Source organism: Xiphophorus hellerii, chromosome 15 (assembly GCF_003331165.1).
Source record: "Xiphophorus hellerii strain 12219 chromosome 15, Xiphophorus_hellerii-4.1, whole genome shotgun sequence".
Classification (NCBI taxonomy): Eukaryota; Metazoa; Chordata; class Actinopteri; order Cyprinodontiformes; family Poeciliidae; genus Xiphophorus; species Xiphophorus hellerii.
In genome coordinates, this window is record NC_045686.1 from 26,094,995 (window position 1) to 26,121,650 (window position 26,656).

The following is a 26,656-nucleotide window of genomic DNA, read 5'->3' on the forward strand; positions in this document are numbered from 1 at the left end:
CTTGAGTCACTTGAAGTCCCTGTGTTCACCAGGCGTTGCCAGGAAGGACATGGCATCCACCAGTGTTGTCAATAAAAAATTGGGATCTCTCAATTGCATTTAAACTCGCTGTTGTGTTTTCTGCAGTATTTCAAGAATTGCATTGTTGGATGCACATGCATAAATATGTTGATTACAAGGTTTTTTTGTATTAAATCGGAATAAAAAAGGATGGATATGAAGAAGCTTTCACTACAAACTTTTTTTAATTTATTTTAATTTTGTATTTCTTGTCCTAAGAGCTGATATTTCACAGAAATGTCATATTATTGCAGCACCAGTTGGCGTGTTTAGTAGCAGGAGTAGGTGTGTTTTGTTGTGTACGCAGCTGCAGCAGGGTATTATTATATATTTGAACAATTTGCAGTGTCTAATGAATTGTCTTGTTTAAATGCTTGTTGATGCAATTTACATGTTTTCTTGTGTCATTTATAGCAAACATGGAGTGCAAATGGGGGGAAGTCTTCAGTTTTATTTCTGAAGGCTCCTACCCATTGACACTCAACAGAGGGCAGAGGCAAACTTTAAGAAAGTATGCCGAAAAATGTACCACTGGCTGAATGTTCGGAGATTTATAGCTTTGGACAGCTATGATTCTAAGAAGTTTTTGGTCAGAACACATGAAATTTTATTAATGTTGGGTATTAAGAACCAGTTCCACTGTTCAGGGAACTGTGGAAGTCTGTGTGAAACCTGTTGATCTGTTTTGTTAATATTCTAACAATCAAAAACACAAGATGGCTTAGGAGCATATCACCGAATTTTTCATTCCAAACGGAACAAATTTTCCCTTAGGCTATACCGGAACAGTCCAAAGCATTAAAAAAATCCAAAGATATATGACATACTAAATTGCAGTATTTTCTGTTATGTACTAGTATAACATGATGGCTTGTCAACAGAATATAAAGAGGTAGTACTTGACTATTTTTGGTAAAGTACACTCTAAATGCCTTTATTTGTTCCCAGACAAGGTGGAAGAGTACTGTGTGGAATGCAATATGCTTCACTGTAATGCTTCAGAGAACATCATTGACATGGTAAACAACTAAACTGTACAACTTAACGCTTCAAACACATTACACTTGCTAACTCATAACTGTTTTCTTTTTCTGTCCACTTCACAGATACAGTGTGACTGCTGCTCAAGGTGGACACACAAAGAATGTGCCACAGACATGGGTGACATGTTCAAATGTAAAAAGTGTAACTTAAATTAAACAGTTTTACCCCACCAGTGACAGTGTGGATTATTAAAAATACAGAAGTAAAATGTTCTACATTAAATATAGTACATCATACAACTGATGTCATTGGTATTAATCAGGAAGTCATACAGTGGCTAATAACAAAGTGTATGGCAATCCGACAGGTTAAGAGATGCATCAGGAAGTCATACAGTGGCTAATAAAGTGTATGGCAATCCCACAGGTTAAGAAATGCATCAGGAAGTCATACAGTGGTTAATAACAAAGTGTATGGCAATCCGACAGGTTAAGAGATGCATCAGGAAGTCATACAGTGGCTAATAAAGTGTTATTACATTAGCAGCTTTATGACGATCTAACACCGTTTTAATAAAGATGATTAAATATAAAATATGGTGAAATTGCCGTTGTTCTGTCAGATAGCCATACGCTGTCAGGATAGCACACATGCAGTCAGTACGCATGCCCGCGCATGCGCATTAAGAAGTCCGACCGTCAGTGGAGTTGTCAGTTCAGCATACGCAACAAGTTATGACGAAAATAAGTAATTAAATTGTTTATAATATGACATAATATGATAACTAGATAAATATACATGCGTTGTCATGGTTTCAAAGTGTATTTAAAGCAGGTCTGGCTGCAGCTGCAGTCAATTACAACACAGGCCCGTGTAAAACTCATTAACCTACTTAACCGCTAAGTCAGGATGCCATATAACTGTTAATAACAAAGTGTATGATGATCTACGTCATGATTCTATGTTGCTGATTAAATAAAATCATATGGTAATGACAACGTATACATGTCTGAGCTAAGCGTATGACTATCTGACAACGTATGCTGATCTGACAGATATAGCCATCAGTTTGTCATACGCGTATGACGATCTGACAACGCATGGCTATCTGACAGAACACCGCTCCATCTTAGCCTTAACAGACATAAACATGCAGGAAAAAATAAATCGATTTTCAATCAGTGTTTTGCACCAAACAGTTAATAATAATAAACAAGTTTTCACTGAGGCTCTGTAAGAGCCATATGAATGAAATAAGTAATTATTGATATGACAGGAGCAGCGGATTTGACACTTAGGTGCGTCGACGTGGGAGTGACGTCACCAGGTATGAATGGGAAGGATACTGGCTTTGTGTGTATTAGGAAGCGGTGAGCGGGGCGGTCAGTCCTTGCAAAGTTTGGAGCATGGTGATCAAAATGGAATAAATCGATAATTGTGACAGAATAAAGAAGAAGTTTGGAGTTGATTGATACACGGACAGATGAGATTCCCCGAGTTAACCCAGTGCGGCCCTTTACCATCATTAGTTTGTCGTGTTTTTAATAATAAAAACTTGTTAATAGTAAAAACTGTTTGGTGCAAAACACTGACTGAAAATCGATTTATTTTTTCCTGCATGTTTATGTCTGTTAAGGCTAAGATGGAGCGGCACTGAAAGCAGCTCTTTAAACCATTCAGACTACGAACACAACAGAGACACAATCAAAACTGTCAGATGATTTATTACCCGTGATAATAACTCAGAAATAGTCCAAATTAGGATGTATTTTTATTTCTTTCCTACTTACGGAAGGTTTCTGTTTATATCGTAGGTTTGTGGTGCCTTTCTATCCTAAGGAAAGATATAAAACTTCAGATATTTCACAAAAAGATACTAACATTTATGGAAAAACCTCACATAACCATTAAAGCAGAAAGTACGGCGCCCACCGTAAGAAAGGCTTACAGTATTCAATTATGCTGCATAACTGACCAGTACAGTATTGCGAGGTAACGCAAAAGAAAAAAAAATCCCCATGTCCCCTAGGGGGCTCCGTACCGTACTACGGGACACAGAAGCAGACTGCGCATTTGTTGGTTTGCTTGGTTCGTTCAGTGCCGGTGGATAATATTTGGATAAGTTTTGATTTTTATCTCCTGAATAAGAGGAGGACAGGTGACTGCATTCTGTTTCTATTTTTCCTTCAGTGCAGGTTGGGTAAGTTTTGATTTTTATTTCTTAAATACAAAGACCCAAATAGACAGAGGGTGTTTTGTTTGAAATTGAGCATCAACAAAGTGTAAAATGCGTTTTGTTACATGCAGAAATAAAATTTTGTGTTCTCTGCAGCAGTTCGTTGATTTCATAAACGCAACATAGTATCGATTTTTGTACATAGCATATAGGTTTTATATATATGACGTCAAAATGGGTTGTGGCTCCAAGTGCTTTCTTTTTATTGGGAGGCGGTCCCAAATGGCTCTTTGAATAGAAAAGGTTGCCGACCCCTGAGCTAGGAATATCTTATAATTCTCTTTGTAATAAGACTAGTAAGCTTTTAACATTTGTTGCTTTTTTATCAAGTAAAGATACACGCTTATCTCACCCATTTGGGCTTCAGCACAGGGCCTGACAACACCCACAGATGTTTGGGGGAAGTCAGCAGAAATGTTAACTAACGACATTAACCAGAACTGACACTCTACGCAGGAATTTATAAGCTTTCAGTGGTCAATCATCCAATCAGCCTTTCGTTCACCACAGCAACAAAGGGCTGCATGGGTTTAAACTTCAGTTATATTTTTAGCAAAACTACAATTTGGTTAAATTCAGGTGCCTGTAATTTCTGCTTTGGTTTTAACCTTACACCAAATGAGTGAAATCAGGACTACATTGTATGTTTTGCAAATGAGTCTTCCAGTTGTTGTGTATCTACATAACACTGGATGGAAATGGCTGAAAAATCTGTCTTTTTACATTTTTGGGTCCTCTCAGAGGATTTATACAGGAATCCCAGAGTTGAATTTACTACTTTTTACTATCTTTACAATATTTTTACTACCAACACAAAATCGAGCCAATTTCGCACCGATTTCCTCAATTTTGGGAGATCGGTGATCAGTCGATATTTACGTGAAGCCAATCTCATTGTCTGATCTTTTCTACTTCAGCAAAGGTCTAAAAATCGGCCACTTTCCTCTTCTGCTCTGCAGTGAGAGGTTTGACTGATAGACCGGCCTACCAGGTCATGTCTGCAAGCTCCACTGTCACCAACTCAGAGACTTTCTTCCTATATTTAGCTGTTTTTGATTGACATTTCAATCAAAAAATGGCACTGGCTAAAATCAAAATCGGCAGGTCAAACTTTTTATAGATTGATAATCTATGATCTGCGAGAAAGCTGCAATCGGTGCACTGACCCATGTAAGATGTAAGACAAAACTTTATCCCACTTACTTGAAGGTCTAACTGTGACTTTATCTTGACCAAAACCTCATATATTAAAAACAGAAAGCACTATTTTTAGTGCTTATCCTAAATCCATAGGATATTTGTTTTTTTTAAGAATATCTGTAATGACATTAATGACATTTCAATTTCACAAGCCGATGTTTTATTCTCAATAGAATATTAGTTTGCTACTAATTGTCAACACTAGGACAACTCGATAACAAGGTTCACAGGTCATTGAAAAGTTTAAATAAACAAATGACCATGTGCAGCAAAATTCAGTGTTTTGGTGACCAACACACCAACTCTGTCAGACCATCGTTACAATTAGAGCAGCTGTTTAAATGAGCTAATTAACCACCGCTGTGTTCAGACCATTTTATAATCCCAAAATAAACATCAAGCCTGAAAACATGAAACCGTTAAGGACTGAATGTGTTGCCCTTTGTGTGGGAAACGTTTGCGTGTTTTATGGTGTTGGATCCTCATACATATAGTGGAGCTGTTTGTTCCTATGGCAACGAGTTTGCGTGTAACTAGAAAACACAGAAGGTGGGAGGGGGGGATACGAGTGGTTTTGAGTTGTTCTTTGAAGGTTTTTCTGAGTTGTTTTCCCTTTGCTGTGGCGCACTGCTCTAAAGTAAGAAGGTTTCATTTAGTTACCAGAACCGTTCTACCGCGGCAGCGCGGCTACGGATGGCAAGGGAAAAATCGTCTTTTTGCCTTCACGAAATTTCCGGATGTAAACAACATGAAACGTGTCTAAATGGTGTATCAGCTAATAATGAATTATAAACTTGTATGTAAAAGTTTTACCACTTTTCCTACAATTGCAGTGGAATTTTCACTTTTGAGTATGTTCGCTCTGCAACCTGTTAGCGGTGCAGTTGGTGTTATTTAACTTACTTTAGTTGCTGCGATGTAAAGAGCAGCTCTGCTCTGAACTCTGGCTTTAGAGTCAGCAAAGTCCGCTGCCTGTCTGCAGCTCCCGTCGCGTCGCTGGTAAAACTTTAGCTCGTAGCTGAGCTTGAGTTTGCAGATGCATCGTTTCGCTTAGCACCAAAAAACGAAACGGGGATCTGCTCCTCGGTGGAGCCTCAACCCGCGCAGGAATCCGCTGCTGATGAATATTGGATACTCCGGTCGGTCTGATTTGATCACAGTCATGTCGTTCCAGGTCAAATTTAGATTTTTTCCTACATACTTTACAAAATGCCTTTCGGTATTCCTAGTCTTTGAATCTCGGATCATCGAGCCAAAGTTGTGAAAACTTATATTTTCCTATGGCGAAGCGCAGGGGCGATTTTAGGATCTGACCTTTAGGGTGTTTAGCCCCTAGCAGGGCTAAGACCCATGAGAAGATATTCGTTGGTGCTTATTTGCATACATTCACAAACAAAATTAAGAGACATGTTATCAGTAATTCACACAATAAAAGAACAATGTGTCATGTTCGGATTCACCCTTCGGACCCACATGCAGAACCAACAAGTCCAAGTAAGGTAATAAGGTTTATTTTCAAAAGGTACAAACAATTGACAGGTCCTCAGACCTTTTCTGGGGAGCGGCTAGCGTCACACAATCGGAGGCGCCTGGAATGAGAAGTTGGTTACTGAAGGTCAGGCCAGAGGGGATCAGAAATGTAATAGGAACAGCTTACTTCAGAGTGGTTCTGGAAAGCTCTAGGGAAGAGTTGTACAGGGTCCTGTGTGGAGGATGGTGATGTATATCCCAGAGGTGAGTGCAAGGTAGACCGTGACAGAGAGCCAGAGGTCTGATGGGGCAGAGTGAACTGGGGAAACACGGCAGAGCGGGCAGGCAGGAGACTTGCAGTGAACGATCCTTCTAGAGAAACCCAGTGACGAGCCACGAACCTGGAGGCAGCAAACACAGGAACAGTAAAACTTCTGGTAAGTAGTGATGTTACGTGATGTGCCGAGGCTTCGAGGCGTGTGTCGAGTAATGGAGGGGGCGTTTCCGTAAAGCGCGTATCGAGGCTTGCTTCATTTAGGGGAGGAGCCGAAAACGATGACGTCCGAAGCCTCGCTGCCTGGCTGTACCACGTGACTGCTTCGGGAAGTGGCTCAGAGTTTGGCGCGGGGTTTGACAGCTTTAGAAATCCCACAGGCTCCATTCAAAATGTGGGTTGTTGTAGGCGAGTTGCGGTCAGTTGAGAGAGTGGATAGAGTTTTGATAGTTTGGATAGCAGAGTTTGGATAGTGGTTATTTAGTTTGAGACAGTTAGTTTGGTGTTTGGAGAGTTTAGGAGAGAGAGAGATAGATAGGAGATTTAGGAGCGGGAGGACAGGATAGGAGTAGGATGGAGCCGGCGAGAAAGAGGAGGATTTCCCCTATGTGGGAACATTTTGATTTGATAAGCCCTAACAAGGTAAGGTGAACTGAACATTTGCAGATGCATTAGGTTTGCTTATGAGGAACTGTATTTTTCACTGTTTCTTATTTTCTGTAAAGGTGAGGTGTTTATTGTGCTCCAAGGAGTTGGGGTACAATAATAACACCTCATCCATGTAGTGTCAAAAAAGAGAAATCGTTTGAAACCAAAAACTGTGGAGAAATTGTTGTTTCTTAATAAAAATGCATAAAATCATCCAAGTTACACAAGCATTAACCTATTCACTACCCCCTCCCTAGTTCCACAAGCACTTTCACTGTCCTCTGCCTGATTAAGCCCAGGCCATTTTTCTAGAGTCACAGAAAAACTTTATTACACAACATGCCATATCACATGACACTACTATTTTGGGAATAATTACACACAGAGGATACATTCAAACAATATTTTATTATACACACATGTGTATACATAATTTATGTAGACAAATGATTTCGTCCTACACCTTTTGTGAAGTCATTCCCAAGAGCCATAATAGACAAAAATTCAATGCATCACACGTATTAAGATACAGCTGGCTGTGATTATACACCTGGCCAGTAGGTGGTTTCGTGTGCACATGAAGCCTCAAGAAATGAACCCTTTCTCGAACCAGTTGGCTCAAGTGGTTCAATGCCTCATGAGGCTTCATCTCACCATCACTACTGGTAAGCAGTGTTGTATAAAGTACTGGAATCTCAGAGTCAAGTAAAAGTACAAGTACCTCTCCAAAATACGACTTTGGTAAAAGTCGAAGTCACTGACTGAAATGTTACTTGAGTAAAAGTCTTAAAGTATCTGAAACTTCTTGTACTTAAGTATGGAAATTACTGTAAAAATGGATGTACTCAAGTAATGTAATGAAAAGTACAAGTAAAAAGTAAAACAAGGCAAGTTTGAATGACATTTCTTATATCTTGGTAAACTTGTCAAATAAACTTAAAATAATGTACCCAACCAAGTGCAGGCAAAATGAAACCTGCTAATAAATTGTTCCAGTTTTAAAGAGTAGCACATGTTAATGGTTTGTGGTTTTGAACTTGCATGCCTTTCCTATATTCGTTAAATTTAGTCTAAATTGCTATCGCTATGGCTTCTGTCCCCCATTGAACTAGGGTGACCAGACGTCCTCTTTTTCCCGGACATGTCCTACTTTTCAGACCTAAAAAGATGTCCGGGGGGAATTTAAAAATTGTCCGGGATTTTGGTCAATTGCCTCAAAACACATTACATAGCTTACAGTGGATTATAGGGCACGGCGCTGCGTGTCACGTAATCCCTGAGCCGCGTCAGTGCGGGCAGCACTCTTCTCTGTTCGACCCCCCCTCCCACACGATGCAAGGTGTTCCGATTTCTGATTTCCCCAACAATGGGAGAAGCGAAACAGGTGTATCCTATTGGAGGTGATGAACAAGCCAGGCAAGCAGGCTACGACTTTGTTCGGTAGCCTGCTTGCTAATCAGTAGGTGGGGTCAAAACACTTCGTTTCTCTCTCTCGCTTTTTTGTAACGAGTAACTAAACCACACATTGAAAATGTATCGGAGTAAAAGTACGCAATTGAGTTCGGAAATATAGTGAAGTAAAAGTGAAAGTCATCAAACATTTTCATACTCCAGGAAAGTATGAAGTACTCCAAAATGTACTTAAGTAAAGTAGTGAAGTATTTTTACTTCGTTACTATACAACACTGCTGGTAAGTAGTCAAGAAACGAATCAATAGCTGACTGCAGAGGAAGGCCAGGTAGACTACCGGTAACGTCAATCATCCAGCGCTGAGTGAGGGCTCTGCTGCTCCTTTATGCTCAGCACTCAAATGAGGCTGATGAGCTCCACCTGTGAAGGCTGCCCCAGCTCTCACCCAAGATCCTCACTGGAACAGATGCATTACTCGCACTCACACACACAGGACCCTGACACAATGTTCATTTTACTCAAACATATGCTTATAAAGAGTAAAATCAGAGAAACTTTTAATTTTTTCCTGAGGTGTTTATACTCAGTTTGAAACAGAATCTCAAGACTACATCATTCCTGCCAACATCTGGTAGAAGGTAGGAGTTCAGGTTAATGACTAGTAAAAATGAGTCATTACCCTGAACTTTATTTGAAAATCATACCTAGAAATTGCATTACTCGTACTTTTATCTGAACGTTATGCGGCTGTTGGCCTTTTTTCTTTAAACAAGAATGTTTGTCCATCTATGGAAAAGTAAACATTATGAGTCAGGGTTTTACTATTTCAGTTCACAGTTCATGAAGTGAGCCTGTCATATTTTCAGTACCAAACACTTTTCTGTTCATAAAGAAGCAGCCTAACCCTAACATCCTGTGCTGTTCTTTAGTTTGACCTTATTTAAGTGACTCCAGAGAGATTTGGGAAATTCATTACAAAACAACACAAGAGTCACTAATCAAACTTCAAAAAAGAGCAACAAGAGTAATTAACAAGGCTAAGGACCAGGATCAAACCAACCCAGTATTTATCCAAATTTTTTGCACATATACACAATTTTGTACTGAAATACAAAATACTCTTCAAATAAATAAAGCCAATGCTGTACACAATTTCATTCATAAATATAAAAATAATTCTAAATTAATTAAGTACTGCATTGCCACTTAAAATTGCCCATTGCAAAAAATCATTAAGCATAATATTTTGCATTGCAAATTGCCATCCGTCCCTTGGGACCAGACTTGTATCATGAGCACCTTTATTCATTTTATATATGGTCTTTTTAGCTATAGCTGGTCAGTAAAGACCATATATAAAATGGTCTTTACTGTTTTCTTTGGAGGCTGGTTCTAGACCAAATTTACCACAGGGGCCAGTGCAGACAGTGTTTTTATGGAAATACTTAAAAAATAATTATACAAAAAAAGAACAATATTTCATCATTTAAAATTGTGAACCAAAGAGCCACTTGTGTCTCCAGAGATTCAGGTTGCAGATCCCTGATGGAAAGTGTGATCCTATTTCCATACAGCAGTTTAAAGAGGAGTACTATAATTTTTAATTCATTAAATTAATTTTTATTAAAAATAATTTTTATGGGTTTTTTTTACCCCTCCAGGGGGTCTTTTGTGGGCTCTAGTGTCCCTTATATGAAAGCAGGCGGTCAGGAAAGGTGGAAAGACATGCGGCAAATATCGTCAGGTCCAGGAGTCAAACCATCGTAAATGAAATTGTTCAGCTTATAATGCGAGTCTTTTCACTTACGTCTGTATTTTTAAAAATGTTTTTGCTTCTAAGGACATGGAATCGGGTAGAGGACCTTTTAAAAAGACGCGGGTAAACAGCAGCTCACCGCGGCTGCGTAGTGTCCGTCTATAGGCAACCGTGAGGGCAACATTGGTCCATAGCGTTCAGGGGGTCCTTTAGCTCCCGCCACGATGATGTAGCTGACCTTAATAATTCCTGTGTTTTATTTTGGTCATTATTGTTGAACTTAGTGTTGACGTGTGTATGATAGGCGTGTCTTTGGGACAGTTATGTATCGGTTCAATACGGGACGCACATTTAACGGGCAAATATGGGACGACTCTGTATTTTACTGGATGGATGGCAATCCTATTGTAGATGCTAGAATCGCCAGTGGCGAAGCGCAAAATGACTAGCTAGTCTCGGTTCCAACACAAGACTAGCTAGTCCAAGCTGCTGCAGCACAGCAGCTTGGAGTCTATCAGTGACAGCTCAGGTCCTGCCAGTACTGTAGTTATAATTTTTTTTTATACAGATTTTAGTAAAACAAACTTAAAACAATAAGTAAGCATCAATGGAAAATTAAAAATATTTTGAAGGGATGATGAAAAATGTAGTACCTTTTACTACCTTTAGTTACTTCTTACTACCTTTTACTTGCCTTAATTTGAGCTTATTTAATTAACAACCTTTTACTACCGTGCGGAAACCTTGTCTCAAATAATTCTCTGGATACTGTAAATATCTCTGTATGTTATTTTTCATTTAATTAATTCATTCAAAGTGGTAAGGCACATTAATTGACATGACTGCAGTGGACAGCCAAAATATTCACAGTTCTCTATTCGCAGATTCACCTATTTGCGGATTTTCCTTTGGACCATAACTCCCAATTATTTGAGTAAAAATATTTGGAGCATATCTAAAATATCCAAAGTAAAATGCAGCTTTACAACCTGAAATACCCACATGCAAAATTACTTCACACACTATTGGCTGGTGCTTGTAAATTAGGCAATCCAGGAGCACCATTTGTTTTCCTTGACACTGATTGGCTATACCCCCAAGAGTTTAAGGTTGCTTACCTTTTGGGATAGACAACATCACAAGCTGCATAAAGTGATTTACAGGGAAGAACAACCAAAATATTAAAAGACATAAAATACAAAATGATCACAAAACATTTTAAAAGGCTATTAAACTAACAAAGACAACTTACCTTACCAGTATGTTTTTTGACTGGTAAGGTAAAAGGACATAATTAAAATAAAGCCATTTGGGTCAAAATACCGTTAAAAAAAAAGAGTCTTCATAAACAAGCGGAAATCAGGAAAGCACAAGATGTTGGCGTCTGCAAGCACCTCACTGAAACTAATGGCAGCAGCGCTAAGACGCTTCCACTATACATATCAATGCACTTTAAGATGTATATTGTGTTTGAACCATACATATAGTGGAACTGAAACTGTGTTAAAAGTTGAAAAGGTTATGTTGTTCATTGTATATGTAATTAATTGTACAGATCAAGTAAAGCACAACACAGAAAAAATCTAAATAATTGTGAAAGAGGCAGAGAGGTTTTTTCGTATGAGGGATATATCTTGGAAACACATAAGAGACTAGGGGCAGAAGGGAAGACAGGAGGACAGGAAGACAAAAACTGATCATCTTACAATGGAACACTAGAAGCCTTATTGCAAATGGACAGGAGGTTTATTAAAGAATTTAAAGAAGATCTAGATATTATATGTATTCAGGAAACTTGGCTTAAACCAAATCTCGATTTTGTTATAAAAGGATACGAAAGCATTAGAAGAGACAGAGAGGGAGGATCTGGAGGAGGGTGTATAACATTCATAAAACAGGGAATTCAATTTGGACTGTTGGCTAAAGAAAGAGAATGAGAATATATAATTATTGAAATTTGGACAGTAAATGGGCGATTTAAAATAATCAATTTCTATAATCCATGTAAAAGACTTTCAATAGATTTAATGGAGGAACTTGGGGTATTTTTAGAGGGTAAAGTTATTTGGTGTGGGGACTTTAATGGGCATAGCTCATTATGGAGTCATCATAATGATCAAAATGGGGATATAATACAAGAAATAATGGATGTTAAAAATTTGGTATGTATAAATGATGGAAGTGGAACCAGAATTACTTTTAGAGATAATACAGCGTCAGCAATTGACTTAACATTAGCTTCAAATTCTCTAGCAGGTGTTTGTTTATGGCAAGTAATCAATAAAACAACTATAGGAAGTGATCATTGTCCTATTATGACTGAAATAAAGTTAAATATAGAGAGGTATTGTATAAAAGGGATAAAGAAACGGTGTTTTAGGTCTGCAGATTCGGAAACTTTTAGGAATAGTAGTGAAATAAAAATGCAAAAAGTAGATATGAATAGTAGTATTGATGATTTTAATTTTTCTATATGCTATGTTAGAATGAGCTAATCAGGCTATAAGGAAGAAAGGCGGGGGAAGGCAAAGGAGGTTGATGCCCTGGTGAACATCAGAATGTACTGAAGTTACCAAGAAACAGAATAAAGCTTTCAAATTATTAAAAAGAAATCACAATTTTCAGAATTTGAATGAATACAAGAAATTGCAAATGATTGCAAGAAGATTTATTAAAAATGCAAAAAGAGATTATTGGAGGAGTTTTTATAATTCGGTAGGGAGGGAGACAGATATTTCTAAGGTATGGGCAATGATTAAAAGGATGAATGGGATTAAAAGAGAGTCAAACACTAAATGATGGAGAAATAGCAGCAGTGAATGACAGAGAAAAGGCAAAAATGTTGGTAAATACTTTTATTGAAATTCATAATTCTGAAAGTATTAGTGAAGAAGGAAAAAATTAAGAGGAAAAAACAATTTTAGAGAACAAGGATTTATTGCAGCAAATGGAAGATAAAAATCATCCGTCGTTTACAATAACAGAACTGAATAGGGCACTTAAAAAATATGAGTTATCAGCTCCAGGAAAAGATCAAATTTGCTATGTTATGGTTAGTAATTTAAGTGAATCATTTAAAAATATTTTATTAGAAATTTATTAATCAAAATTAGAAGAATGGGTATAAATGGCCATATGTCTAGATGAATTAAAAAACTTCTAGAACAAAAATAAATACAAGTGAGGATAGTGAAGGATTCTTCTGAAAGTTTGAATATAGAAAATGGGACACTACAGGGAAGTATAGTAAGTCCATTATTATTTTCAATGGTAGTTAATGATATGTTTCAGGAAGTAGAGGGTGGAATGGGATTTTCACTTTTAGCTGATGATGGAACAATGTGGGAAAGAGGAGGAAATTTAGAATTTATTGTAAAGAAGCTTCAAGCAGCAATTTCAGTTGTAGGAAAATTGACATATAAATGGGGTTTTAAACTCTATGTAGAGAGAAAACTAAAATAATGTTTTTTACAAGGAAAAGAGTTGATGAAAAAATAACTTAAAGTTATATGGTCAGGATTTGGAAAGAGTTAAACAATTTAAATTTCTTGGGATGTGATTTGACGAAAGAATGACATGGGGTGTACACATTAAGAAAATAATCAATAAATGTTGGAAGATGTGTTGCGACATGAGGTGTTTTGTTGGAACGCAGTAGGGAGCTGATCGAAATTCATTAAAAGCAATTTATACTTAGGTCAGTCTTGGACTATGGATGCATAGTCTATTACTCAGCAGCAGATACAAACCTCTATTATTTAAATATTATCCAATATCAGGTTTTAAGAGTATGTACTCTTACCTTGTAATCTTCAACAGCAGCATTACAGGTTGAAATGGGAGAAATGCCTCTTAAAGTTAGAAGGGATCAGTTATGTTTAAAATACTGGTCAAATTTACAGGGACAAAGAAATGATCATCCAACATTAGAGGTGCTTAAACCTGACTGGGAAAAGGAAAACAGACAATTAAAGAGCTTTGCATGGACAATAAATTCTAAAGATAATGAAATTAATTTAAATCAATTAGATATACAGTATGTCAGACAGTTCCATTACCTGCAGTACCACTTTGGACACTACCTGGTGAGGAAGTAGATTTTTAATTTTTAGAAAAAAGAACAAAGATAAATTTCTTATAATGAATAAATATATACATGAATACTTAAATCAGTATTATAACTACAAATATACACAGATGCATCAAAAAATACAACTAATAGGGTAGGAATAGCATTTATTGTGCCACAGTTTCAAATTAAAGTAGGAAAAAGGATTAGTGATCAGTGTATACAGGAGAAATGCTTACTTTATTTTTAGCAGTTCAGTGGATGGAAGAGGTAAGACCATTAAAATCAATAATTTCCTCAGATTCTAGTACTTCATTAGTCAGTTTGCAAAATAACCAGTCAGACAGTAGACCAGATATATTCATTGAAATACAACAAACACTTTATAGAATCAATATGATGGGACTAACAGTAAATTTTGTATGGATTCCAGCACATCACGAGGTTAAGGGAAATGAAATGGCAGATATGATGGCTAAAGAGAGTACCAATCGGGTAAAGATAGACATTAATGTTGGTTTTAGCTTAATAGAAATAAAAGGTATTATTAAAGAAAAATGAAAGAAGGGTGGCAAAAGTTATGGGTTGAAGAAAGGAAAGGACAGTGGTTTAATAAAGTCCAATAGAGAATTGGACAAATGAGAAGAACAGAATGAAACAGGAGAGAAAAGTGTAGTGGAAAATTATTACAAGTTAACATCTGCTGATCCTTATATTAAATGCTTGTGAACTCTCACCAAAAGAACCCATTTGGGCTTCACACACAAGGTTGGAAGTTGTTTTCCCACAGCTGCATGGGAACCAGACTGTCTCTCACATGTTTTGGATTCATTATCCCTGGTATAATACCTATGTGTTGACTCTGCCTGGGGAAGCTTTTTCATTCGGAACTTCTTCATTATTGACTGTCTTACAAGCTCTCTATATTGTGCACAATATGCAAATAAACCTGACTGAGTGATTTCACCTGACAGTGCTTGGAAATAATTTTTTTCCACAACAATTTGGTGCCGTGACCCGGATCCCTCGACTAGACATTCGAGGATGTTGACGAGAAAGGCGCCAACCTGGACACTAGGCTCCAGCCTCAAACCTCGCTTAGGATTTAAGAGAAGGCTGCTGGTCGGCTCCACAGCTCCAGTGCTGGAATCAACAAAATCAATCCACTGTTATCTGATGAGATACTCACTCAAGCTAATAAATTCATTTTATAAATTCTAAATTATAAAATCTAAAATAGCAAAGGATCCAATAAATCTTTCACCCTGGGAAATAGAGATTGACGGGTTACTAAAATAGATAGAAAAAAAGAGAAGAAAAAAATGTAAATGAAAATAAATAAATTTTAAAAATAAGGAAATAAGATTTTCCTTGAATTTCCTTGATTTTCCTCTCTGACAGATACTTGGGGTATCTGTCAGATACTTGGGGTATCTGTCAGAGAGGAAAAGGCACTCATAAAGATGAAGAAAAGTCTTTATAGAGGAATAGATACTCATAAAGATTTGTTGTTTTGCTTGGAAATGCTGAGGAAAAATCTTTATAGAGGAAGTGGAACCACTGGTTTCTAGGATGAGTCCTAGTGAAAGTCCTTATCGGTAAATAAGGCAAGTATTTACTGGAGTTTTGGTTTTCTAAATTGAGGGAACCAAACTTTAGAGTATCCTAAAGACCTTTATCTGAAATAAAGGCCCCTCTTAGGGGATTAAAAGGCAGAGCGACCACAAAGCGGATTTGTTGGATTCTGCGAAGACGTTTTCAGTCTAAAAAGGATATCCTACCCAATTCAGAAGAATGGGTCTAGGTGGTTCCATCACGCAATCTCCTCCTCATTGTTAAGCTGGCAGAGGCTGTTCCTCTGGTGCAACTCGTGACCAACACACCTGCAAGTCCAGGAAGGAACAACCTGATTCCACACCAGCCACTGTGAGGGAGTACCAGAACCTCTCTGTAATGTCCATCTACGTAGATCACAACTCTAAATCTGAAACAACAGAATGAGTAGCAAAACTTCACTCTACCAAGTATCAAGTACTACAACTTCTGACACCAAAGAGGACAACATCCAGAGTAACAGCTAGTTTAAATGTTTCTGAAAGGCTTTCCACTCAAAGAATTATTGCTGGTCCACTGGCGAGAGGCTGAAGCAGAGAGTGAAGATTTGTACCAACACTTTTCTGACAGGAGGCAACAAATCCTCCTGAGCAGACAGACTGTAATCAGTGTTCCTGCTTCTACAACACTTTACCTACTTTCCAGATGGGAAAATCAATGATTTCTTGTAGGGTTTTTGAATGGACACTTACAGTATCTATACCTTCATTGCATCAATGTAAGCTTTTAATAGGGTTTTCTAGAAAACACCTGAAATTGGGTAACTTAATTATGATAGTCTTTAGTTGTTTGACTCCAAAGAAAGTTTATGAGTTTAGAAATTCATTTTCTTAACCATAAGAAAAGTCAACTTAAAATAATTCAAATGTGTGTAAAATTAAAACTGATAAGTTTAAAAGTTTATACTTGGTTAATTACAAGCTGAGCATCAGAAATACACTAATTTATGTTCTCTGTTACCACATTAAAATAAGAACTTAAGGTTTAGATTAGATAAATGAACTAAATGTCTTAATATGCAGCATCAGGCTGTAACACCAAAATTAAAATGTGCATAAAATCAAAACTGAAGGGGTTGACATAAATAACGTAATGCATGTTGAGATTTTTTTAGCATAAAAATCTGATTTGACAAAATCTTAGTTAACGCCATAAAGATTAAAACTCAATCTAAGACGTTTCTAACTTTTAATGCTGAACTACCAACTTGAAGAAATTAAATGACCAATGAATGCTTTTTGAATCTATGCATTGTTTCATAATTATAATTATAATTACTTTCTTAATACCATCTTTTACTTAAAACAAAAATATCTGATTTTCACAAAAATATATTCCCCTCCTTTGTTTATCCTTAAATATGCACTCAAAAAGAAAATCAACTTCAGAGATTACGTGGTTTTTCATATATTTAATTTTGACCAAAGAGGATGAAATCAGATGTTGCTTGGTTGTTTATAACTTGGATTTATTTAGAATCAAAGAGGATGAAGTTAAATTTGAAATTGTTTTGTTTTATTTTGAAGTGGGTGCATTAGAATCAGATGGGGCAACATTAAAATTTTACTTGCTGATTATAACATGGGTTATATTAAAATCAAAGAGGATGCGATTATATTAAATTTTAATTAGATTTTCATAAGAGGGTGACTTAGTATTACTTGAACTTTAAATTTTAATTTAGGATTAAAATAATTAACCCAAGTATAAGACCTACATTTTCATTAACATAAGTAACATAAAATGTAATAATTCATGAATATCAAGTGTTAGGGAGGTCTAAAGATTGAAATGGATGCACTTATTTTGCAGGGAAGAATTTAGAATTAAACAAGTTACTTATTCCAAATACAGCATTTCTCCTTTTAAGGTTTCCTTAAAAATGACAAAACATATACAGGACCGTCTCTCCGGCAAAGAGAGGTTGCAGGATAAGTTACCTAACAGAAGTAACAATAATAAAGTGATGAATGGATGAATGCCGGTAGGTTATTTGTATCTTGCATATATGGTTTTGTTAGATCTTGCAGGATAATGTTTTAAGGACTGATTGAATATGTAATGTCTTAAAATGTATGGGATAATTTTTCACTTCTCACCATAAAGATTTTTGAAATTTCCTTTTATATAATTAGTGGGAATGGGATCAAATTTGACATGTGATTAATAGTAAATATTACATATTTACTTATAATCAAAAGGAGGGAAATTGTGGTGGAAAATTATTGCAAGTTAACATCTGCTGATCATGTTATATTAAATGCTTGTGAACTCTCACCAAAAGAACCCATTTGGGCTTCACACACAAGGTTGGAAGTTGTTTTCCCACAGCTGCATGGGAACCAGACTGTCTCTCACATGTTTTGGATTCATTATCGCTGGTATAATACCTATGTGTTGACTCTGCCTGGGGAAGCTTTTTCATTCGGAACTTCTTCATTATTGACTGTCTTACAAGCTCTCTATATTGTGCACAATATGCAAATAAACCTGACTGAGTGATTTCACCTGACAGTGCTTGGAAGTAAATGTTTTCCACAACAAGAGATAGCTGTTTCATGACTTACAATCGGACACACTGATTGTAATGTCAGAATAGCTCATTATTTTTGATAGGGAAACATCAGACAGGGAAATGTGACTGTGGACCATGTTATTTTGCATTGTAGGAATTACTGGATTTTATGTCATGTGGTCCACACTTCTTACCGGTTGGTGGCGGTAATGCCACCAAGGTTTCTTGCCAACCGCCAATAAATTTCAAGAAGAAGAAGCAATAGTGGGTTTTGGGATACAACCAGCATGGGTGCTCGACTCGCGCGGATGTTCCGAAACTATAACGTGGAGAACCGCGCGCTGCGAGAGATCTCCAAAGAGAAGCCGAGGTCAGCACCCCGGCAAGCGACCACAGCGACGCCGTCCGCCGTTAGCTCTGAGGGTGAGAGGCTGAGCTGCTTGTGTAACCTCAAGGGTCATACGCACTGTGGGCTCGGTTTTATAGAACATGCCTCGGGTCATGTGTGGTAACTGGTTTGTTCTGTGTTATAGTCGCGGAGTTGGTGATGAAGAAGAATGAGTCGTTGTTGGAACATCTCAGGTCTGTGTATGTAGAGTCCACGGATCCAACAGCAGCTCCAGAGGTCAGACTCAGTCCTATCTGTCTCTATCTCTGTCCCTGTCTCTGCTAAATGACAGCAGGACCTCAGAATGTTCAGTTCTGTCCTCAGTTACACCAGGATAAACAGGACTTGACTGAATGTATTTTATTGGTGTTCTAGTTGATAGACCAACACAAACTAGAGCAGGTCTGTTTATTAAACGAAAAAATCAGATGATTCTAATATATTTTACACGTTAAAATCTTATTTTACCCTGATACCCCTAATTAAATCTAGTGTAACAAATACCCTTCAGAAGTCATGTGATTAATAAATGGAGTCCACCTGCGTCAGGACTAATTCAGCATGGCCTGTATGCATAGAGCTATGTGTGACAGAAAACTACCACTGCACATCATGTTGAGCAAAGCATCGTTACTGTAAAGCATGGTGATGGCCGCATCATGCTTTGGGGTGCTGTTATTCTGCAAGCTCAGTGAAGGGAAGAAGAATGCAGATGCACACAAGAGAAGTCTCAGAAAACAACGTATTGGAGGGTGCAGTCAAAGACTCACCCTCCAACAGAATCCTGAACATCCACTCAAAGCGTCAGTGGAAGGGCTCAGATTAAATCATGTGCTTGTAATAAATTTCCTAGTTAAAGCGCCATTTTAACTAGGCGCACAAAAAATTTGTGTGTAGATTTTTTTGGTCTATACACAAAATCTGTGTTGTAGACAAAAATTTGTCTATAACAATTTTTGACAAATTGTTGTAGAGATAATCCAATTTGACTAATCTCTGCTAAGAAGAAATCTCCTAAATTGTTTGGCCTTTGGATGCGCAAACCTGGTAGATACATGGCTAAGAACAGCTGAAATAAATATAAGTTCTGTTAAGATCTGATTTGGTTGGGCTAAGTGCCAAAGCACACCACATTTTTTATGTTATTTGTAAAACATAAACAAACAAAAAAAACTTCTTTTTTTTTCTACATCAATGCACCACAATGCAATGCCACTATTGCTAAAAATTATGGTCGGGACATTTAATGCATTAGTTAACAGCATAGATTTTAATGTGTTAAACTTTTTAATGCAAGTAATTGTATTATTTTTAATATAATTTCAGATTTTTTAATACATTTTGTCGAGGTTACTTAAAAATTGAGCTTTATTTAAGCTTAGTGTTGCAATTACATTTTTTAAACTGCAGAAAAGTTAAGTGTTAGAAATGCAAATGTAAATTTCGGCCAATGTTGATTAATACTTTGTGGCAGCAGTTACCAATATTTTATTTTATCAAATGTTTTATTTGATTACTTGATTAATTGTCAGAATAATCAATAGATTACTTGAATACTAAAATAATTGTTTACAACAGTTCCAGTTCTTTACACCAACTGCCTGCTGTGTCATTTCCCCACAGTTTTCGGGGGATGCATCTGCAGGTAAAGAAGCAGACCGGAGGCCCCTCAGAGTCAGTTTACCAGGAAGCGCATTCGGCCTGCCAGAGCTCACAGATGTTCCTAAAGGGAAGCTGACCCTTGCCGAAGCTCTCACGGCTCTCGGCAGCCACCAGCACCAGCCCCGGACCTGGTCGGCGGAAAAGATTGCTCAGGAATATTGCCTGGAATTACAAGACACAAAATCTGTGGTTGAATTCTTTATCCCTTTCAAGGTTGAGATCATCCCTCCAAAGAGTAGAACTGCCAAGCAAATAAAGGCTTCCTAAGAATGGAGTCAGGAGGAATGGAGAAGCTTTTACCTCACTTATTTATTGTCTGTAATGTTAGAGTGGGAAAGGATGTAACTTTCCCATGATTTAAGTGATGTTTACATGGAACGATAGAGCATTTGTAATATGAATAGATGGAAAAAAAACCCATATTAATCACAGTAATCTGATCAAAAAAAGTCCATGAAGACGACATTCTCTTCTCCAATTGGTTGTTCAGGGCTCTCCCTGTCGTGCAAAGTAGAGATGCACAAAACAAAGTGGGTTTTTCTGTTTTGTTTTGTTTTTTTTACAGTGAAGACCTACAGATTTTAATTTCTATTTACGAATCATAAATGACAAAGTACCAATGTTATTACATTTTTAAATTTAACTCAAAAGAAGTAGAATTAGATGGATTTATTATTTTCCAAATGATAAAAATTGTTATTGATGCAAAGTTATACTAATGATTAAATGAGTAGAACTATTATTTATTTATTTTTGTTAAGGGCCTCCTCCTTTAAAGATCACCCTGCTGCTGTGGTCGAACTATACCAATACTCACAGTGCCCCTACGCCCCTCTATGAAGTGTGTACTCAATCAAAGGGAACATAAGTGTTCAAGTGTGCAGATTACTAGTGTTCAAAAATTTGAGAATTTTGACAGTATGCCATTGTGTCGCAACTTCGACATCCAAAATGGTGGGACTGTTCACTGCTTTGGCACTTGGACTGCTAAAAAATACAACTACAACAACAAAAAATCGATTCTAAATGTACAGTATTTTTGCTTTCCAACATCATTGCTAGAGATATTTAGCTGTTCAAACATGTTTTGCTAAGGCTTGTTGAATACAGAGCAAAATTTGATCTAATCGCACATGCTCAGTAGAGTGAAACAAAAATTTCAATATTTTACTCTTGAAAGCTGTTTTTTTTTCTTTTTTTGTGACACACAACTTGCTCTGTAAACATTATATTTCCAACATGGCAAAAAATACTCATCAATATGCACTAACATTGAATTTAACAGTTATAACGGTTTGACTAATTAAGAGACATGATTACATTTTGAGTTGTTTCTTGAAAAAAAAACATCTTTTATGTGGCTTAAAGTTAGATATAAAGTGGAGCTGATGTGCTAACAAAGACAAAGAGGCCTGATGCTACATTTTGAGAAATAAAAAGACAAATGGAATTAAAATGTCCTTTTTAAAATAAATTATGAATGTTTGACTTTATAGACCAAAAATGTTACAAGAAATTCACAAGGAACACTCTGACTTCAATTTTCTTCCTCTCTAGCCTAAGAAGAAAACATTTGTTTAAAAATTGTGATGAAATCTTTAAAGAAAATAAGAACCAAATGTCTTTGTATTCCACTCCCACAAAAACATTAAGATATGAGTTTTTATATTCTTTGTGCATCAATTTTAGATGAATTGAATAAAGTTTTCCCTGTAATTACTTTCTGCAAAAGAAATTCAACATATATATCAATTCATGTGTATTTTGTGACTGAGATTTTCAGACAATACACATTTTTTCAGTTGCAACTTCTTTCGTTTTTAGAAAGATTTTCAAAAGTGGGTATACAGTATATTGCATCTTTAAGTTTTATTATACCATAATAAAATTTGGACTTCTAACAGGGCAGGGCTGTGCAGAGACCTATGGAGGGGCAGGGACTCAAATTTAAAAAAGGGGCACATCGAACAAAAACTCCGTACAACAACATATTAATCAAGAATTTAATTGGATCCTACTATATCATTGCCATCATGCGGGGAAATGCAAAGCAATTAGTCTATATTTTCCCCAACAGGTATAAAGTTTCTGTTTCTGCTGCTGACAGTCCTGGACGGCTGAGCTGATCTGAGACTGTAGCTGTTAAACAGACCAGAGGAGAGAAAGTCGCTTGTTATGAAGTTATGAAATAAGCAAAATTGCTGCCATTTTACTAATTAAGCCCTAATAATATCTATTTAACCTCTAGAACAACCTGGCTGCAGACTGATTTATAGATCAAAAAGCTCAAAGGGGTTAACTCTATATGTAATAGTTTGATGTTAGCACCTCTAAGACCTAGAATTATAAGACTGGGATATCAAGGCAAAGAAAACTTAGTAGCTGCTGGTAGGGGCCATTCAGGGGCCTCCAGACATTCAGGGGCCCCTAGAAATGGTTTAATTGTAACACAGATAATAGATCTAAACCTGTAGCATCATTTGTAGAGAATGACAATGTTATTACATTTTATTTAATGCATTCAGCTGAGAAAAATAAATAGTACATTTAGGATTTATTTAGGAAGTTTACTTTGTAAAAGTTTAAAGAATCATCTTGATAGTTTGATTGTTGTGTTACCATGGCTACAATATGGTGTAATCTTTGTGTTTGAATTGGGTTTGTTCACAAATACATCACAGCAAATAACCAATAATCAGTGATTGATTTTAAACTCTGCCAATAAACCTGGTCTCCCTCTCACAGATTCACCTTATCTATATTTATACATGTTAGGATGCTGAGGTTCTTAGTAGGACGGGTTCCGGAGGAAGGGGGATTCTGTCCTATATTACCTTGGGCCGGCCCTGCATGAAGAGCTGCTAAGATGCGCATCTCTGAACCTGGAATCTACCCGGTGGCCCCTGTCGCCGATGCTTTGGAGACATTTTGATTTATTTCATTGTGGCATGTTTGGCTTTTTGCTGCGGTTCTAATTATTGCTACAATATTTTCTCCGATGTTTATTTTGTGAACTCTAAATGCTCTTGGCCGAATCTTCCTTTAACAAAATCTTAATTAAAATCTGCAATAACTTCTATTTACAGCCACGAACCTCCAGCCCAGATCCCGTCAGCAGCGGCTTTAACCCGCCTGGTAGTGACGTTAAGGAGAAGCAGAGCGAACAGAGAGCAGGTGGTACCAGGTGGTACCAGGTGGTACCGGGGCTTTGAGCTGCGTTGCGACTCGCGGTGACAGTCGGTACCGTAACTTATATCAGGATGTCTGATAGAAAGACAGATATTCTTTATATCTGTCAGTGGGACCGACTCAAGCTGCCTGTAGTGAACCGGGCTTTTAGCAGAATGATTAAGTTAAAGTCTGAAGTTTTCTCTGCAGCTGAAGCATTTCTGTGTTTAGGGGCGAGTCGGGTTTTGTCCCGCTATTGCAAGGACGATTATAAAAATATAAATAGAAACAGTTTTTCTAACGTCAACATCAGACCTACGTTTTTATTCACAAACCGGTGTATGAAAAAATATTCTTCCCCAGTTAGAGGACACAGATCCGCCCTCTCCTCCTCCCTGGGGAGGAGGAGAGGGCGTTGTTCAGACCCGGTGTCTGAACAACAGGCTCTGAAAGTCATTATTAGACTGGGGGCAGCCAGACTAGTTTATTTTTACTAAATTATTATATTTAGCTAAATATTATTACTGAGGGGCACAAACAGGCCTTCTGCCATACAGGTTAAAAATTTTAAAAAAAAATTTTTTGAAAAAAAAAAAAAAACAACTCAAAAAGGGCACTATAGGGGCATTGTCATGAAGTGCGGGTGTTGAGGTGGTGAGGCAAACGCAGATGGAACCAGGTTAGATGAATAATGATGTTTTTAATGATGAAACACAGTCCAAACAACGAGCAGCAGGCACAAGGACAACGAATAGACAAGGCATAGACGACGACTAGACTGGACATTGACGTTGACGAAAAAATGACGAGGACCCGACGAGGAACAAGGAACACAGGTGGAGTTAAATACACGGGAGGGTAATCACAGAAACGAGACACACCTGGGAACAATCAAGGGGAGGACAGGACAACGAAGAGACTAAGGACACAGAAAACTCTAAATAAACACAGAAAAACACAGATCCTGACAGTACCCCCCCCTCAAGGGCGGCTACTAGACGCCCAAAAAACAAAAACACAACAAGGGTGGGCGGAGGGGCGCTGGACGGCGGGCCAGAGTCCAAAATAACAAAAAACAACCCACCATTGCGGGCGGAAACACGGGAAGGGCCAAGAGTCCAAAAAGAAACAAAAAACTACCCACAGGGTGGGCGGAGGCAAAGGAGGCGGGAACCACGGAGGTGGTCCGGCGGTCGTCCGCGGCGGCGGGAACCACAGAGGCGGTCCGGCGGCCGTCCGCGGCGCTGGAGGCGGGAACCACGGAGGCGGTCCGGCGGCCGTCCGCGGCGCTGGAGGCGGCGATGATGAGTCCCGGGGGCCGCCCACAGACGGCGACGACGAGCCCCCCGAGGCAGGGTCTCGGTCGGAGCACAGGGGGTCTCGGTCTCAGGTGGAACACTGGGGGTCTCGGTCTCGGGTGGAACACTGGGGGTCTCGGTCAGAACGGATAGGGACTGGGTCTCGGTCGGAACACTGGGGGTCTCGGTCTCTGGAGGAACGCTGGGGGTCAGAGTCTCTGGAGGAACGCTGGGGGTCAGAGTCTCTGGAGGAACACAGAGGGTCAGAGTCTCTGGAGGAACACTGGGGGTCTCTGGAGGAACGCAGAAGGTCAGGGTCTCTGGAGGAACGCAGAAGGTCAGGGTCTCTGGAGGAACGCAGAAGGTCAGGGTCTCGGGTGGAACACTGGGGGTCTCGGTCTCGGGTGGAACGCAGAGGGTCTCGGTCTCGGGTGGAACGCAGAGGGTCTCGGTCTCGGGTGGAACGCAGAGAGTCTCTGGAGGAACGCAGGGAGTCTGAGTCGGAACGCAGGGAGTCTCTGGAGGAACACAGAGGGTCAGGGTCGGAACGCAGGGAGTCTCGGAAGGAACGCTGGGGGTCTGGGTCTCGGAAGGAACACTGGGAGTCTCGGAAGGAACACTGGGAGTCTCGGAAGGTGCGCCGGCTGGAACGCCGGCTGATTCGGCCTCGGGTGCGCCGGCTGGAACGCCGGCTGATTCGGCCTCGGGTGCGCCGGCTGGAACGCCGGCTGATTCGGCCTCGGGTGCGCCGGCTGGAACGCCGGCTGATTCGGCCTCGGGTGCGCCGGCTGGAACGCCGGCTGATTCGGCCTCGGGTGCGCCGGCTGGAACGCCGGCTGATTCGGCCTCGGGTGCGCCGGCTGGAGGTGAGCCGGAGCGGAGCCTCGGGGCCGGTTGCGGGGGCGAGCCGGAGCGGAGCCTCGGGGCCAGTTGCGGGGGTGAGCCGGAGCGGAGCCTCGGGGCCGGTTGCGGGGGCGAGCCGGAGCGGAGCCTCGGGGCCGGTTGCGGGGGCGAGCCGGAGCGGAGCCTCGGGGCCGGTTGCGGGGGCGAGCCGGAGCGGAGCCTCGGGGCCGGCTGCGGGGGCGAGCCGCAGCGAAGCCTGGGAACCGGCTGCGGGGGCGAGCCGCAGCGAAGCCTTGGAAACGGCTGCGGGGGCGAGCCGCAGCGAAGCCTTGGAAACGGCTGCGGGGGCGAGCCGCAGCGAAGCCTGGGAAACGGCTGCGGGTCCGGAAAGCGACGAGGGGCCGGGTGCACCGGCGGCTCACGTCGCTGTCTCCGAGCGGGCAGCGGAGGTGGCGGCTCCGGAAAGCGACGAGGGGCCGGGTCTGCCGGCGGCTCACGTCGCTGTCTCCGGGCAGACAGCGGAGGTGACAGCTCCGGAAGGCGACGAGGGGCCGGGTCCACCGGCGGCTCACGTCGCTGTCTCCGGGCTGACCGTGGAGGTGGCGGCTCCGGAAAGCGACGAGGGGCCGGGTCTGCCGGCGGCTCACGTCGCTGTCTCCGGGCAGACAGCGGAGGTGGCGGCTCCGGAAAGCGACGAGGGGCCGGCTCCACCGGCGGCTCACGTCGCTGGCTTCCCGGACGAAGGAATCTACGGGGGCCGTATCCGGGGGGTGCTAACACCAGTCTTGTCCCCCGGAATAGCTCCCGCTGCAGGTCGGCGAGGGCTTCAGTCAGCTCCCTCTCCTCCCTGCCGGATCTCCGCCTCGGTCCGCTCCGCCTTTTGGGAGGGAACCTCACTCCAGCTGCGTCCATTACCAAGCGAGCCTCACCGTTCGGTATGGTCGGGTCCTTCTGTCATGAAGTGCGGGTGTTGAGGTGGTGAGGCAAACGCAGATGGAACCAGGTTAGATGAATAATGATGTTTTTAATGATGAAACACAGTCCAAACAACGAGCAGCAG

The 26,656-nt window shown here is 39.8% G+C and overlaps 1 protein-coding gene and 1 long non-coding RNA gene across 2 annotated transcripts; both read left to right on the top strand.

The window, feature by feature from the left end:
- Positions 1–319: 319 nt before the first annotated feature.
- Positions 320–1,273, top strand: LOC116734109 (uncharacterized). The gene is made up of 2 exons (XR_004342171.1): positions 320–1,079; positions 1,167–1,273. It is a non-coding gene; the product is annotated as an uncharacterized LOC116734109 (long non-coding RNA).
- A 17,011-nt stretch (positions 1,274–18,284) lies between these two features.
- On the top strand, positions 18,285–22,031 carry ndufaf4 (NADH:ubiquinone oxidoreductase complex assembly factor 4). The gene is made up of 3 exons (XM_032585698.1): positions 18,285–18,660; positions 18,771–18,862; positions 20,249–22,031. The coding sequence occupies exons 1-3, from the start codon at positions 18,525–18,527 to the stop codon at positions 20,552–20,554; spliced, it is 534 nt and encodes a 177-aa protein (XP_032441589.1). The 5' UTR covers positions 18,285–18,524; the 3' UTR covers positions 20,555–22,031.
- The last annotated feature ends 4,625 nt before the right edge of the window (positions 22,032–26,656 follow it).

Excerpts from the sequence above, each read along its gene's own strand:
- ndufaf4 (XM_032585698.1), top strand. The coding sequence starts at position 18,525 with ATGGGTGCTCGACTCGCGCGGATGTTCCGAAACTATAACGTGGAGAAC. Across the intron at positions 18,661-18,770 it reads GTCCGCCGTTAGCTCTGAGG|TCGCGGAGTTGGTGATGAAG; the intron begins GTGAGAGGCTGA and ends TCTGTGTTATAG. Across the intron at positions 18,863-20,248 it reads ATCCAACAGCAGCTCCAGAG|TTTTCGGGGGATGCATCTGC; the intron begins GTCAGACTCAGT and ends ATTTCCCCACAG.